Source organism: Protopterus annectens, chromosome 16.part0 (assembly GCF_019279795.1).
Source record: "Protopterus annectens isolate FY-2018-M chromosome 16.part0, PAN1.0, whole genome shotgun sequence".
Classification (NCBI taxonomy): domain Eukaryota; kingdom Metazoa; phylum Chordata; order Ceratodontiformes; family Protopteridae; genus Protopterus; species Protopterus annectens.
The window spans coordinates 114,224,805-114,242,612 of NC_056750.1; the positions used below are offsets into that span (position 1 = coordinate 114,224,805).

The 17,808-nt window shown below is 40.7% G+C and overlaps 1 protein-coding gene across 2 annotated transcripts in view; it reads left to right on the forward strand.

Annotated features, from left to right (window-relative positions):
- LOC122790808 (protein mono-ADP-ribosyltransferase PARP14-like) overlaps positions 1 to 17,808 on the forward strand; it is a 566,888-nt gene that overhangs the window by 471,647 nt on the left and 77,433 nt on the right. For both annotated transcript variants that reach the window (XM_044058430.1, XM_044058433.1), the window contains one exon: positions 3,638 to 3,777. In XM_044058430.1, the coding sequence (XP_043914365.1) occupies positions 3,638 to 3,777 (140 nt within the window). The remainder of the gene's footprint in view (positions 1 to 3,637; positions 3,778 to 17,808) is intronic.

The window sequence follows — 17,808 nt, forward strand, 5'->3', positions numbered from 1 at the left end:
AAAATTTCATAATGCTGAACTGGAATAATACAAAATCATAATAATAAAAGTAAAGCTTAATTCGTTATTATGAGTTTGGCATTGTGAATGGAAATCAAGTAACAGTGAGGATTGGGGAATTTACCCTTTTCCTTATTGTAGTTCGATGTCAGAGTTGGTATATATAATTTGCAGGGGTGTGGGGGGTGCAGGGCACTTGCCCCCCTGCTAAAATGTAAAAGGACATGCATACGTTCGAAACCGGAAGTCTGGTATGTTGAATGTCTGTCATCGTGTTTCTGACATTCGACATTTACACTAGATATTGTTTTTGTTTTCAACATTGTAGTTCGGTCTTTTGCTTAAAAATTGTTTTGCCTTCGACATTTTGATGGTAAACCATGCATGACATATTATTTATGCCTTGTATACTTTTAGTATGGTATCTCTGTGGACATTCCAGTTGTTGCATGTGTTCAGACAGGTACATGCCAAAGGGGCCATTATACTCAGTGACTGGTATAACAAAGTCTGATTAAATGGGGTTATTCCTAGATCTAGACACAATCCCTTTGTTTATAAACTGTGCAGTATAGAAAGACGTTCTTAGGACAATGGACACAAGTTGGTCAAAATTTAGATCACCGTCCATATCAGTTTCTAAATCCCAAACAACTGAGTTAACTTTAGGGATGTGTTTAGGGGTATATTGTCAATTGTCAGTGTGGTAGTCCCTGAGGAAGATGATTTCTCAAGGGATACAGTAATGCATTTTTTGGCATTTAGTTTCAGTCCATGATTTTTGCACCACTTATTTGTTTAGGACAAACCTTCCTTCAGGATGGCAAAGTCATTTAAATCATTTGAGGTTCTTAACATAGAAGACTGCTGTGATTTCAGCTAGAAGAGTTTTGGAGTTATAAGCTCTTATGATGACAGCTTTCTCTCATTTTCCACAAGGAGAGGGATTCTTTAACAAGTTGATCCTTTTATGCTTAAAGCAGTCTCAGAACTTACCCTGAGCCCGTCTGTTAATCTCTGTCTTTTTCCATAAACCAAAAACAATGGAGATAATTATTCTTCATACTCTTGATACCCACAGGCTGCTCAGATACTACCTGGAAACTCAGTCCTTAAAGAAAGCCAGCCAGCTCTCTGTCTCCTATGAAAGTAAGAGGAAAGGACAACCAGTGTCAAAGCAGTCAGTTTCTAGATGGTTGTCTCGTGCCACTTCTTATTGCTGTTCTCACAACAGCACACTTCCAGGCAGGGTTAGTGCCCATTCTACTGGGGCTTTAGTTTCTTTGATTAGTTTCTGGAAAGGAGTGGACTCTAGAAGTATTCTAGAGGCTCCAGCTTGGTCCTCTGTATGTACTTTTATAAAGCACTACAAACTAGACTCATTTTCCAGGTCTAGAACAGGCTTTGTCAGGACCATTCTCCTGGAGGGAAGTGGGTCAGGAATTCATATTGTATTTTCCCCTCCCTATTTGATTTCTACACTATGGTAATCTAACATATAGCTTAGACCACTGCAACCGTGATCTAATGCTGAACATAGTACAGTTGTGTAAGTAATCTTATAACAGTAGATGTTTGACTAGATCACTTTTGCAGTAGCTGTATCCTCCTTTTAGCTCCCTTTCTTTTGGTGTTTTTTTTTTTTTGGGGGGGGGGAGTTGCCAGAGTGTGAATGTATATACCTTTGTATATATACTTATTATGGTGCTACATTTCCTAGCAACTTTATCCCTTTTTGGGCTATTGCGTCCCTTCTTAGGGCAAGAAAGCTTTGAAGGATCTGGACCCCCATCTTTTTTATGGAGCTCTGCTTGAGATCCTGACACAGTGCATGGATTGTAAGTTTTGAAAAGTTGTCTGGTTGGCAGGGATGGGACAGCGACTAGAATTTACCATTCCCATTGTTAAAAACTAGTTCTCAACATTTTTGGATAATTACTGTTTGGTATTACTACCACAATCACACTTCCAGGAATGAAGAACCCACAAGAGCACATGGCCATAGAGGCTATATATGTAGGGGTCTTGTGCAATGTACATATATACCTTCTTTATAGGCATGAGATCAGCTTGGCCATGAAGAGGAAATAAAAATAATTTGGAAATTTGGCCAGGACATAGGAAACAAATGGTTTTAAAACACAAATATTAGGATCTACTGTTACACTGACTACTCTTCAAAGGATTACTGTTAACTTAAGTACCTTAAACAACTATGCTATGCACACAGGGAAACAACCAGCCTAATCAGCCCAGTTAACATTTATCTGATATCAAAATCACCATAAATACTAATGTATTCAGCAGGCAAATGTCAAACCAGAAACCACAAAAATAAAAAAGCACATCAGAACATATTTATGGTTTCAGTAACTGTGACTGATTTACATGTCTGCATATAATTGTCACAGTCTGGCAGGTGGTCTGCTTATAACGTGTACAATTCCCGCAGCACTCATGCTTTGGTAGGGAGTAAGAGTGGGCTACCTTTGTTGGTAGGAAACAAACAAGTAGGAGTAAAATATAGTAGGCATTCCGTGCTCTATGCTAAACAAGGATATTAACACAGTGCTTAAGAACCATGATTCTGAAAGAGAATCATCATAGCATTGCCAATGGGGTATTTGGCTTTGGGCACCTGAAGAAGTCATTCCTGTGACCTGGGGAAAACACTGACTGTGGAGGGGGGGGGGTCTAAGAAAAAAGATATGCTACTTGAGATTGGAGAGGATTCAGATGCCTGACCTACTAACAGAGGTCTGATCAGTGGCTCACTTGTGAGGGTAGAAACCCGCAGCTTACAGGAAAGGTAGGCTGTTAGAGCCACACAGAAGACCACTGGGAGGTCTCAGTGTTGGTTGTGATAATTTACAGGGTGGAGGAGGAGCAGGTGGGAAACACTTGCCTCATGACGGAGGGTAGTAGGAACAGGAGCAACATTCTGGTTGTTGTCCAGCTGAGCAGTCAGATAGTCCAGTCCAGACAGAATCTACGAAGGGAAGCAGGGAAACACATTTACACCTGAAAGTATAAGGAGGGCTTGAGGACACTAAGAGCTGTCAGGTTAATAAAATGCATTTGTTGTTGCTGGGGTAGTTGGGCATAAAAGGTATTTAGCTGCTGTCAAGGTCTGGTAGACATAGGCACTTATCGCCACTAAGACAGAAGGAGAGTCAAAACAGGATGTTATCTACTGCCGCTGTAAGTATAAGGGTTTGGAGGGTGTTGAGTGATATCAGGCTAAGAAGGGTCACTCTGATCAGGCTGGAGGGGGTACTCTGCTTCTGGTGAAGGGTCTGCATTTTGAATTTATAGCTGCGTTGAGACTGTCCAAGAGTAGTAAGGTTGTCTGTGAATGATACACACCGTACCTTCCGAATATGTTTAAAGGTAACATGCACATCCTTAGTGTAAACGTGGCTGGAGAGGGGGCCGCATTTCTGCATGATGGTCCTCCATGACCCCTCCCTCCTTACATGCTACAGCCTTGCAATAAGAAAAGGCCTGCAGAAGGCCGAAATGGATACTGTATCACAAGTCTTAACTATTTCATTGTTATTATTTCTGTTTCTGACCTTTTAGACCCTGAAAGCTATATATTATTGCCTTACTAAGTAAAAATATTCATTTTTCTTAGATGGCTGTTTGCCACTAGCATGGGATGAAATGCCTGAAAATAACACATCAGTAAATGTTGAATTGAAAAAGGACTCCAGAGAATACAAAGATGTTGAATGTCACTTCATGGAAACAGTAAAAGCAAGTAAAATTGTCAGAGTAAGTATTTTATCACAGAGATTTCAAAATATCGTTTGTCTAGAATGATGTACCTTTGCCTTATAGGAATGTTATGGATATAGACTGAAAATACAAGCAATGCAATGAAAATAATAGATATTATACCATGATCCCCCCAAAACGTGCACGCTGATTGGCCAGCGTGCCCGTTGTAAATCGAGTTATACTAATGGAAAAAGGTCCGGTTGCGGACTTTTTCCATTAGTATAACTCGATTTAAACACTGTCCCGTTTTGTTAAATGGGTTTAACATAGCGAGACAGCTTTAAAATAAGCAACGGAGATCTCCGTTGCTTATTTTAAAGCTGTCTCGCCATGTTAAACCCATTTAACATAGCAGACAGTGTTTTAAAGCAACGGAGAAAGCAAGATCTCCGTTGCTTTTTTTTAGTGTTTTGCTATGTTAAATGAGTTTAACATAGCGAAACAGCTAAAAAAAAAGCAACGGAGATGTCCGTTGCTTATTTTAAAACTGTCTCGCTATGTTAAACTCATTTAACATAGCTATAAAAAAGCAACGGAGATCTTACTTTCTCCGTTGCTTTACAACTCTGATGTACTGCGCAGGCGCGCAGTACATCAGAACTGCCACGGATGCCAGACATCTGCGGAAGGGCAGTAAACAGGCATTATACTATGCCATTATTTAAGAAAAGTAATAGTTTCTTTTTTTAAATAATGTCATGGTATAATAGCAATAACTCACGCCTGGGTGTGGGTAATGCTAAATTTACCCACGGTTGGCTTTGTTTGGTCCCTCGGGATTCGCCCCCGGGACCAAACCACGCCAACTGTGGGTAAATTTAGCATTACCCACACCCAGGCGTGGGTTATTGCTATAATCTTACAAGATGGAAACAAATGTATTTATTTATTTGACATTTGTTTATCGGAAAAGTCCAACTGGGCTGTAAAGAACCAATTTTCATGGAGGCCCGGGGAGAAAAGCTCCATAAGACAATATGTTTATATAAGTATAATATTATACAAACAGATTAGTATAAATGTAACATTCACTTCATAGTAGCTCAAATATTCACGTACAATAGCACTAATACAACAATTAGTTACAAAAACATAGGACAGATCCATTGCATTTACATTTAATGCCTAGACTAATCTCAGCATTACCTATAAGGGTAGATATAAAGTGGCCGAGATAGTTGTTTGGACGAAGAGGGAAAGGGTGTCGTAGAAGGAACAGGGGAGGAGAGAGGTAGAATGAAAAAGGAACAGTAAGGGAGCTAGGAGGAGAGTTGTTAGTGACAGAGGTGGAAGTGTGATGATGTGGCGAGAGTTATCAGCCTGGGGTTGAGCAGGAACAGATCCAGGATTTAGAGAGGTATTACTCAAGTGTGAGTTTGAAGGATATGTGTATGTGGTTGGATCTGATAGATAAGGGGAGGGTATTCCAGATTTTAGCTATGGAGAAGGACTATAAGTTATGTCTGACTGATTTCATAGGACGATGCTCTTGTAAAAGCTGCTTGTTTTCTGACCTGAGAGATATGTTTGACAGGTAGGAGTGGAAGATTGTATTTAAAGTTGGGGAGGCTATGGGTCTGCTGGATGAAAGTAAGGTAATGTGGAAGTTCTAGCCAATTGAGAATGCAGAGGGGTATTGCGGAGGGGTTTACAGTGATGAGTGCAGTATTTTTCATTGACAGCAAATTTAGAGATTTTATTGTCGCAGGATTCAAGCTTAGATTTTAGGCAGCTTTGTAGGTTGGTGAGAATGGGAGCTGCAATAAGAGAGTGGGTGGGTAGGAAGTGTTTAGAGTGTGTTTAGTGTGACATTCTAGGAAACGTTTGTGCCAGTAGAGAATTCCACGTTTCAGATGTGTTTTCTTAATGCTATTTTAAATATGTAGGTCAAACTTAAGGTGTTTGTCGATGGTGACACCTAGTAGTTTTGTAGGGAGAACACGTTCAATTATTGTGTTGTTCTGTGAGAGAATAGTAAATTGGCTTTTATTTAGGGAGTATGTTTTGGGGTGAAAAGTATAAGTTTAGTTTTGGTGGGCTGAGCAGTAGTTGATTATTTGTAAGCCAGCTCTCAATAGATGTAAAAGCAGTTTGTGTGATTTGTTGGAGATGTGATATAGAATCGAATGAACAGATGACTGTAGAGTCGTTAGCACATTCTATGAGTGTACTCTGTTGAGAGGACGTATATAGGACATTAGTAAAGATGTTGAATAAGAAGTGGCCAAGGATAGAGCCTTGGAGAACTCCAGTTGATGTTTCCTGGATAGAAGAGAGGGAAGCTAGCCATTTCACTGCCTGCTGTCTGTTAAGAGAGGTAACTAGTGAACTACCTGGTGGTACAAGGGGATACTCCAAGGTTGTTGAGCTTTTATAAGAAGATGAAGGAGAACAGTTTTAAAAGCTTTAGATGGGTCAAGGAAGAAAGAGGAAATCTGTTTGCCTAAGTCGTGAGCTTTGTTTACTGTGTAAATGAAGGATACAAGAGCCGTATTGGTACTGTGTCCTGGTCTAAAGCCATGATGTGTAGGAGTGAAGAGTTGATTGTTAAGTGGAATAGTTATGAGTGAATGCATTTTTTGAGCAGTTTTAAGGTTCAGAGGCGATCTGTGCCTGACGTATAAAGCCATGTCCAACCCAGAATTAATGGACATGCTGCACCTCAGAAAATCCAAATCCCATCGAGCTACGCGCTCGAGAGACTTGAACCTCAGCACTGAAATAAATAGGACATGCTGGAGGGACAGATTCATAACCCAGAGGCTCCCTTCACTCTGGAATAAAATCCCAGTCCAGGTTAGGCAGAGTCCCTCATTGACTCTCTTCAAGAGGAATCTTGATGAGTGGATGGGAGATCGTAGGTTTACCCCGGGTATCACTTCTGTGTCACTGTTAGACAGAGGCACAGTATACTAACCTCGAAAAAGGGCATAGCAAAATAAATTTAAAATGGGTGGTGAAAGCCAAACACATTCTGGCTAGGCTTATAAATGCCCTAGGGCAGATAGCCTAGTATGAACCTATGAACCTATGAAAAGGTCAGTAGTTGTACATTTCAATGGAGTTGCCATCTTTGAGTAATGGTATAATGAAAGATTTTTTGAAGAGTGTTGGAATATAAGCTTCTAGAATAGTTCTGTTAATGAGGATGGATACATGATATGCAATGGCATCAGCTGTCATTTTGAGATATTCTGCAGGAAGGTGGTCAGGAGAGTAAGCATAGATTTTGAGTTTAAGGAGGAGCTTCTTAATTGTACTTGTAGAAACAGGCTGAAGTGAGAAAGGTGTTGAGTTTGAGGAAGCAGTATGGTGAAGGAGTGAGTGAGACATGGGGGTAGGGAAAAGGTAGTGGATCTTGTGTTGGGGGTGTGATCGTGGTGAGTTGGGTATGGTGGTAGGTAGAAATTGTGTGTTTGAAGCGACATTCTGGATGCATTCAATGCAGTGGTTGTTAAAGAGGTTGGCTATTTGTGTGGTGGTTTTGTCAGGAAGAGGGTTGGGATTATTTTTTTCCAGGATTGAGAAGTGATGAGATGTACAACCAGAATTTTTTGGCATTTTGTTTGTTAGCGGATTGTAATGTTTGATAGTGGTCTGGTCTCTCTTTTGTTACAGCTTTTGTAGTCAGATTGTGAAGATGCCTAAATTTGACTAGGTCTGACAGGGATTTGGATGTGTGCCATAGTTTCCATAGCTTGTCTCTGGTTCTCATTAGATCTTTAGTAGCTTTGGATACCCAAGGTGCAAAGTTGCTTTTGATTCTTTTCCTGGGTAGGGGGTGTCAGATGGTTAAAGATGCCAAGAAAAGTTGTGTTGAAGTGTTTGACTGCTTTGTCTGGAGGAGGTGTTTTGAGGATGGACCATTTGATAGATTTTATTGTGCTGATGAGTGATTCTAGGTTAAAGTTAGACAAGTTTTGACTAGTTTTGTACTGATGGCCTTTAAGGAGGTGGGAGAATGTTCTTAGAGCGCAGGATGGGAGGTGGATGCTCAAAGTATCTGGCAGGGTGCCAGCACTAGAATATTTGGTGGGATTGGAAATTAAAATCCAGTCAAATATGGAGCCCTGACTGTTGTTGGAGAATCTAGAGGGGGTGGTGATGAGTTGGGTGAAGATAAGAAGGTTTTTGCTAGAGACAGGGAAATTACAAGTGAGGTTCTGCCAGTTGATGTTGATGTCTCCTGGAATGATAGTTTCATTTTGTATAGTATTAGATATCCAGGATAGTATATCTTCAAGGATAGGGATGTTTGGACGTGGAGGAATATATAGTATTGTAAGGCATGGAGGTTTGGTGATGTTGATTTTTAGGAATAAGATTAGGATTTCTGCCTTACGGAATTGAGGGATGGGATTTGGATGAGGAGTAATATTGAGTGAGTTACGATAGAAGAGTGCAAGTCCTCCAATCTTTTTGTTGGTCCTGTCGGCTCTAATGAGGTTATGACCAGGAGGGAGGATTTATTTGTCTTTAATGGTGGGTTTAAGCTAGGTCTCTGTGGCAGCTAGAATGTCAGGGGAGTTTTGTGATAGCCAGGCATGGAAGTTGGTGATTTTATTACAAATACTTTGAATGTTTAGACTGATTATGTTTAGGGATTTAGAGTTACAAGCTGTAGGGGGTAAGTATTGTGGCTAGGGTGAAAGGAAGGGGTGGGAGGAGAGTTGGGACCAGGATTAGGGTGGATATCACCACTGAGAATTAATTTTGAGAAGTTGGTGTGAAGTGGTATACTTTATTTTGCAGGAATAGAATTGAGTAGTGTAAGTATGAAGTTTCAGTTGGGAGTATATCAAATTTTTGGAATAGGAGAGGGTTTATGGTGTATAGGCTGGGAGATATCAGAGTAGCTTTGTGAGAAAGATAGATAAAGGGTGGATAGTATAGGGGAGGCTTTGTAAGAAAATGCAGAGATAGGATTTAATGAAGTGAAAATAATTAGTGGGTGGGGTGTGGAGGAAAATGTTAGGTGAGGCTGCTATCATGATGCTACATGGGTACTAAAGAACAAGTAAAGAAGAGAGAGGAAATTGGGAATGAAGTGAACAGTTAAGATGAGGAAAGTAGGGGTGTAGGGAAGAGTGGGATTTGAGACGATGGCTGTAGAAGTGGGGGGGGGGGTATAACTTATTAGATGGGTGTGTACATTCAGTGGGCATGTGTTTGTGGTGAGATTTTATTGGCTATGGAGTAAGGAGTGTGTGGTGAGGGAGGAGTCAGGGGGTATAAATGTAGGGATAGAGGGGGTGGGTGGGATTTGTGGGTAGGGTAGGAGAACAGAGCGGGAAGGATCTTGTATGAGGCACATGGTTGAAAAAAACTGTCTATAAGGTAATTATCAATACAGATTTGCTGGTCTGGGTAATCTGACAAATTGTATAGAGAGGTATTGCTGGCAAGAGTTAATATTTAATAAAGGCTGTTAAGAATTCTCATGAGAAGGACTTAAATAGTTATAGGGACTACGACCAGGGAATTGTTGTATGCTGTTTTTTACAGAGGAAGAATTGTTAAATGTGTCAAGAGCAAAATTTAATAGCTACAGAAGGCAATTGCCTACTTAAAATTTAGAACATACATTGATTGTAGAAGTGTGCTAAGGAGTCCTTGGGGTGGTTTGGGAGAACCAGGAACTCCGTTCAATGAATGGTGTTGAAGTCTTAAGTTCTGAAGTAACAATGGTGATGCAGAGAAATGAAGGTTATGTACTTAACATAAATATAGATCCATTCATCCCAGTCCATCTGATATAACAAATGGCTTCTCTAGCCACCTCTTGAAGCTGATCTGACCAGTTTAGTGCTCCAGCCTTGAGCTCTTCCAAAACTTTCCACTCCTACAATGACATGCTCCTCTCTGACTATCTCATATTGAGTTTGGCGCCTGAACCTAAGCGTACTTGTACCGCTTTTGATCCAAGAAGATGACCTTCAGATCCTACAGATGGACTGGGATGAAAAGATCTATCGTTATGTTAAATGCATAACTTTTGTATCATATTCATCCAGTCTATCTGATCCAACATATGGTTCAGAATCCTCAGCTATGTGATTCCTGGGTAGCCTTGAGGCAGGAGACCTTTCAGGATGGAAGCCCCAAAGGAAGCTCTGGCCCTGGAAGTACAGTTCAACTTGTAATGCTTAACAAAGATGCAAATTGAAGACCATATAGCAGCTTGGCAAATGTCATCTAAGGAAAGAGATCTGAAGAAAGCTATAAAAGTTGCCACAACTACAGTGGAATGAGCTCTAAGCTAGCAGGGTAAGATTTTATTGTGAGATGTATATCTGAAAGAAATACTATCAGATAACCATCTAGACAAAGAAATCTTGGATATCTTCTTACCCAGTTTGTTTTATATGAAGGATACCAAACATTGCTTATGTTACCTAAAGGCAGCTGTTCTTTGAAGGTAGAAGCAAAGTTGTTTGTGTACACCCAAGGAATGCAAGATGTGTTCCCCTTTGTTATGGTAATTTAGGAAGGACACTGAACGGCATGTAGGCTGTGAAATGTTGATCTCAAAGGCCACTTTTGGAATAAAGGAGGGGTTTGTCTTTAAGATCCTCCTATACTTTGGAATACAATATAAGGTGAAACAAAAAATAATGTATGCAGCTCTGAAATCCTCCTCCCCGAAGTGATAGCTACTAAGAAGATAGTTTTCCAGGATAACATTTTGAATTCTGCTGATGCTGCTGGTTCAAATGGAGGTTTTGAATGTGTTCCAACTCGAAGTTTGAGTCCCATGGAAGAGCTGGATGTTTTATGGGAGGCTGCAGCTGGAAGGTACCTTTTTGGAAGGCTTTACATAATCTAGGAGAAGCCAGAAAAGCATCCTTAAAACCAGTGTGGAAATAATAGCTGCTAAATGTACCATAGTAGTGGAAAAGCTAGACCCAGATGAGAATGAAATGGATAAGAAACATAATACATTTCCAACAGATGCTGAGCAGGCTTCTGTGTTCTGAGATCCTGCCCATATGGACAGTCTTTCCCATTTACTGTGGCACACTCTGCTTGCAGAAAAGTTCTGGCAAGCAGTGAGGATGTGAACTACCTCAGTAGAAAAATCCTGATACCTTGGGGACGAAAGTGCTTAAAGTAATATTGTCAATAAAGCCTTTTTTGTGGTACTTGGCTCTGAAGACTTCTTTCTTCTTGAATTTAGTTACTTGGTTGTGATTTTGCTTGTGTTTCTCAGTAGAAAGGGGTGTATCCCCTGCCATCATTGGAATTGGAGAAACCAAGCAGTTAGCTTCAGGTTGAAAATGTATGGGTGAAGTTCTCCGGACGGTTGAGTGATAAGATATGGCAGCAGATTGACTAGCCACGGGGGACTCCTTTAAGTACTTCTGAGGAGGGCAAACCATATCTTTCTGGGCCAAAACGGGGCTATGAGGATGACTGTATACTAGCACTGAATGGCTTTCTGTATGAACTTGGTCAAGAGTGGAACCAGGGGATAAAGTAACCTTTGAAGCAAATGATGGGACAGAGTGTGCCTGAGGGTTTGTCCCTGGTGAGGGATAATGGCAAAATAACTGCTGCACTTGGTGTTCTCAGCATGGTTTTCCCCAGTGACACATCTTCAGAACATTTATGTGAAGACAGGTCTCTGAGTCTGACCTAAAACCTTTGACCATTCTGTCTTTGCAATGCCTCCCCCCACTTGAGAGATGATGTATTCATGGTTACCATTGCTACTGGGGAATGGACATGAAAAAGCCTGCCTGCACAAATCAGAAGAGAATGACGTTAGTAGATCAGAGCTGTGCATGACTGAGTTAGACTGATGGGTTGAAACAGGGAATCATACATCTGAAACCATTGTGACTAGAGTAACCACTGTAGAGTCCTCATAAGAACCCTTAAGATCAACCATGTTGGAGGGTGATTGAATTCCAGAAGCTCTTGTATCACATCCCTCAAGGAGGAAATTCTGTCATGTGGAAGAAATATCATAGCTACAGTTGTGCCCAAGTGGCAACCCAGAAATATTATACATTGAGAGGGAGACAGGTTGGCTTTCCCAGGTTCACTAAATGCATAGGAAAGCACGAAGATGGAGTAGGTAATCCCTTGCATGTAAAAAAGACTCCATGGAAGAGGCAGCCAGGAGACAGTCATCCACATAAAGGAAAATTCTAGATCCCTGAAGATGTAGATGAGCTGCTGCTACCACTATGCATTTGGTGAAAACCCTGGGAGCTGAGGTGAGACCAGAAAGCAGGGCTGTAAACTTGTAATGACTGGCTCCTAATCAGAAGCACAGAAATGTCCTGGACCCCTTCTCAATTTTTATATGAATGTAAACATCCTGCAGATCTATGGTGCACATCCATTAGTTCTTCTGAAGACACAGAAGAATTGACTGCACTGAGACAATAAAAAGTTGGTCTTTTCAACAGAGTAGTTCAGGAAAATTAGATCTAATATGGGCTTCGGGTCCTTCATTTTCTTTGGAACCAAAAAGAATCATGAATAAAATCTGGAGCCAAAGTATCATGAAGATGCTTTCTTGACTCCAAGTACTTGGGTTTTGATGGCTTATCAATTAACTTTTTCAGCTTAAGAGGCTCCAAATCCAGAGGAAGAAGCCTTTTAACTATATGCTTGCTTCTTCTGTCAGAAAGTGCCCTGAGACCAAAGGCAACACAAATGTCGCATGAAGCATTCAGATGTGCAGCCCCTAGTCAGTCCATGCAGAGATCACGAGGGTCTTGGGGGAATTTTACACCTGCATTTTGAGAAATTTTTAAAACTGGTAAACTTCTCCATGTTACACACACAGCTTATACCAAAACAGAAAAAAACAATACTTTCAACACTGCTTTAGAGCCACATCAGTTGAGGTCACAGTTATACTCTAATAAACTCTATAAATCTATAATGCCTGTAAATAAGCCTATATCAACTACGTAAAAGGAGAACAAACAAATCAAAGGTCAAACACTGTACTAAAGTGTACTATATAAGGAAAAGGGAAAAGGTCAGAAGATTTTAGATTATACTGTAACCCCAACTATCTACCCAAAGCTAAGCGACTAAAGTTATGACCCTTACGCATGCACAGTACATCAGAAATGCCCCAGGATACTTGCGGAAGGGTAGCATGGAGTCATTATACAAAGACATTATTTAAGAAAAGTATTTTTCTTAAATAATGTCATTGTAGAATAGCAGTAACCCATGGCTGGGTGTGGGCAATGCTGGATTTACCCACGGATGCCTTTGTCAAAGCCCTCGTGACCAAACCACACCAACCATGGATAAATCCTGCATTACCCACACTCATCTGTGGGTTATTGCTTAATTCTTAAACATCTCCATATTTGTAGGTCTTTACACAGTGTAAATACTTCCTTTCTTGAAGGTCTTTTTTCACAGTGTAAGTACTTCCACTAATGTATGACTTCATACAATATGTTACTCCACCATTATAGAGTTTTACAAAATATAACTAGCTCCACTCTTGTAAGACTTTAATTTAAAATTGTCCACTAAAGTATGGCTTTGCAAAGTCTGCATACTCCCTGTTACTCTAGTATACTTCCTACTCACATATTACACTTGTGAATCATACTTAGTAACCCTCTCAGACAACCTTACTACTGTCATACAAACAATCCTGTTTCTTTTTACCCAATTCACGGCTTCCATTTAATCTTTTAGCACCCTTCCCAACTACCCTTCTCCCTCCCGTACTGCTTTGCTGTGTATACATTCATAGTCACACTCCTTCCCAACAGCACCTATCTATTCTATAGTGTATCTTCTGTTTTTCGTAAGTAACCCCTCACTTTGTCCTATTTTACCTACGTTCTCAAACTGTAGCCATTTAAACCCCCCATTCCTTACATTCCAGAGAGGATACTAATACTACCTGACTCTCTTCTTTCATGGAAAATACTTCGTTACTACCTACCCTCTATCAGCTTTCAGACTCTGCCACCACTAAATATCCTTCTACTGTGTAACTTCTTTTTCTTTCTTGAGCCCTGCTTCCCCACTACCTACCAACTATAACATTCAGACCCCTTTTTAATCAAGCTAGTTCTCAGCCTATCCGCTATTCTTCTCCTGCTACCGGGACATACTTCATCATACCATGACTCTGTTGTACCACTCAACACATCTCCAGCTCTGTCCCAACCGCTATTCATACTTCCGTACACTCTCCACACATCTCACCAAACCTATTTAATGACACCCCTCACCTTTACTCCAAATGTAGACTGATTAACTCCATTTCAACTCAAACCAAAACAAAATTAGGTGGAAAAGTACTCTCCAAAAACAAGTGTTAATAATTCTCCAATTACTAACATCCTTCTAGGAGGCATTCACCCTAATCCTGGCCCCATGTATCACAATGAATATCAAGACAATTCTCTTTCACACACTACTCTAACCCTACAATGGTCAACCCCCAACCCCAGTAATCTAACATTTGCGGCCATAGGTTTTAGACGCATAAGAAATAAAATTGCTAAATTACATGTCTGGATTACCCAACATAAGCTTGATGTTCTCACTTTAACTCAAACTTGGCTTAAACCCAGCAAAAATAACTCTGAAATTATACCCCCTGGCTATAGTATCATCCATAATGACCATGTAAAGAGGAGAGGTGGTGGCATTGCTTTAATATTTCCCACCAACTACCGTATTTCCCCTTACAACAAACCAAAAACAATATTCAGTTCAGCAGAGCTTCTTATAGCTTTCCTGAAATTAAAATTAAATAGTTATAAACAAATATGCATTACTGTTCTTTATATCTCTCCTGGTGACAGTACAGCTTTACTGGACGGTATCCTACGTTGGATATCGGTAACATTTCCATCACAAATAATACTACTAGGTGATATGAATGTCGGTTGGGCATAAATTTTAACTCCCCTATATCTAGCGTGAATTTATTTGATTTCACACAACTAATTAATACCCCACATATTATAGCAAAACATCAAATTACCTATTATACTGGATCCTAGCTTCAGACCCTAGCAAATACACCATCTCAGTACAATACCTGACTCTCTCACTGACCATTTCCCAGTCTATACAACCAGACATCTCACACATCCACTTAAACAGAACATTTACAAAACAACACACAACCTGTCCAGGATTAACCCAGAAATATTCATAACTACCCTATCATCTGCGGTGGTGGTGCTGCGGTAGCGTTGTCACCTCACAGTAAGATGCTGTCCAGTTCGATTCTCAGCTAGACCGTCTTCTGCGTGGAGACATGCGTGAATGGGCATACCTTCGTTGAAGGTTGTGCATCAGGGCTGGTAACTCGGCATGTAAAAATCAACTACCAATCATTAGCGGACCGGAGTTCCGCTGTGGCGACTCCTAACCGGGAAAAGCCGAAAGACACAACAACAACAACAACCCTATCATCTATTAACTGGAACTTCCTAAAAATCCTCCCCTTAGGAGATGCTGTAAATTAATTCAGTACAGCTTTCCTGAATATCCTAAACCACCTTGCACTACCTAGAAGGAAGACTGAAAACAAGTAATGCAGTTTGGCTATCCAAAAAGAGTAGAATGCTAATGCAGGATAGAGAAACAGAATGGAAAGAATGGCAAAATATAAAACCCCACAATATCTTGAAAATTTCAGAATGCTTCGCAATCATACTAAAAAGCAAATTAACGTAGACAAAAAATATACTACAATAACTATAGGAATAATAGTAAACACAACCCTAAAAAATTCTGGACAGCCATTAAAGAAATCTTGCATCCCGGCCATAAATTAAACCCTAACCCCTCTCCCAAAAACTCGTCACTCAAAACTGCAGTACATTTCAATTCTTATTTTATAGATAGTGTAGCACTTCTAACTAAGGTTTCTCTGACATCTAATCTTAACCCTGCTCAGCAGTCACATATCACCACATCCACTTTCACCTTTCTGTGCCCACATCCTATATAAATCTACTCTTAAAACAAATGCAAGCCGTGCTCTACTTCAGCTGCTGACCTTCAAAGTGTGTACCTTAAAATAACAGCCTACAGGATTGCCTACCCTGTCTCAATCCTTATAAACAGGTCAGTCCAGGAATCCCACATTCCCTGTCTCTAGGAATAAGTCACACATTATCCCTCTGCACAAAGGAGGAAATTCAACAGACATTACTAACTTTAGACCATCCTATAGCATTCTTATCTCCCCTCACCAAATACTGAAAATGTATTCAAAAACAATTGGTGGACTATCTCCTGAAGGAAGAACTCCTATTTCCAACACAACATGGCTTCTGTTCTTCCCATAGTACTAGCACTCCACTTCTAACATATACAGATGCTGTCAATAAAGCTAGATATAACAGCAAACTAGTCTCCTCCTTATTTCTAGACTTGTCTAAAGCCTTTGACATAGTTTGTTACAGCAAACTTCTACTTCAAATGTCCTAATTAGGTCTGTCTCAGCCCAACCTTCTATGGTTCAAAAGCTACCTATCCAGTAGGTATCAGTCATTAAAGTCACACTCCAACCTCTCTCCAAACCTCTCAGGCACCACCGGAGTACCACAAGAGTCTATCCTTGATCCTGATTCCCCCCCCTTTTAATATTCTCACCAGCACCCTCCACACATCCACACAACAGGCCTCCCTAATACAGTATCCAGATGACTCCACACTCATTTGCACATCTGACAATGTGGCACGCCTCAAATAAATTACTAAGGAAGCTTTAACAGCAACTGAAAAAAGAAGTCCTGTACCTACCATAATGTTCCATGTTAGTTGTCTTCTTCTCATCTTCTTTCTTGCTGGTTGGGTTCGGAGCCGATCCTCTGCTCCGACTCGGCCATCTTCAGAAGCTCGAGAGCTGTTTACTGACTCGAGGCCACCCCATATCCCATGATGCCTGGCGCTAGATACCTAGATCTCGTTTGGTAAGTCTAACTGCAGACATAATAAAGAAAGGATCCTATCCTGGAATGTATAAAACCTACCAGAGAGGCTACTAGGCAGAAAAGAATAGCCAGAGAAGACTCAGCCAGTAAAAAACCATAAGGAACTCTTCTCGGTCTACTAGGATAGGGGGATGGAGGGTGGGACGCAAGAAAGAAGGCGAGAAGAAGACAACTAACACGGAACGTTATGGTAGGTACATAACTTCTTTATGTTAAGTTGTCTATCTCGCCTTCATTCTTGCTGGTTGGGACAGCATCCCTAGCACCTAAAATCCTGGGTGGCTCATCAGAATAAACTCTTCAGAGCAGTGGAACCAAAGTCAGCTCTGCTCCTGGAAACCACATCCAACCTATAATGTGAAATGAAACTATGTGGGTTGGCCCACGTAGCCGCAGCACAAATAGATTCCATGGACAACCTAGCCTGAAAGGCCACAGAAGTGGCTAAAGCTCTGGTGGAGTGACCTTTTGGTTTAACAGGCAGTTCTTTATTCCTCAATTGATAGATAACTGTGATGATAGAAGTCAACCACCTGGATAAGGTTACTTTTGAGACTGGAAGACCTTGTTTACCCTCAGCGTAAGAAAGGAAAAGTTGGTCCGATTTCCTGATATCCTTAGTTCTATGCAAATAAAAGCGTAGTTTCCTGTGAACATCTAACTGATGCAATTTATATTCTGCCCTGTTGGAGTGGTTGGGAAAAAACACAGGAAGGTCTATGGACTGATTCAAGTTATTCTCTGAAGAGACCTTAGGAAGGAAGGAAGGATTAGTCCTGAGAGCAACCCTGTCATTGTGGAACACTAGGTACGGAGGATGGGTTCAAAGAGCCTGAAGTTCCGAAACTCTTCTGGCTGAAGTAATAGCTACCAGAAAGAGGGTTTTCCAAGATAAAAACTTCAAAGAACAAGATGCTGCAGGTTCGAAGGGGGCAAAAGTAGAGAAGCTAAAATCAAATTTAGATCCCATGGAGGTGGAGGATCTTTCACTGGAGGCCTGAGCAGAGTGGTCCCTTTGAGAAAGGCTTTACATAGCTAATGAGACATGATATTATTTTCCGACAGGCCAATG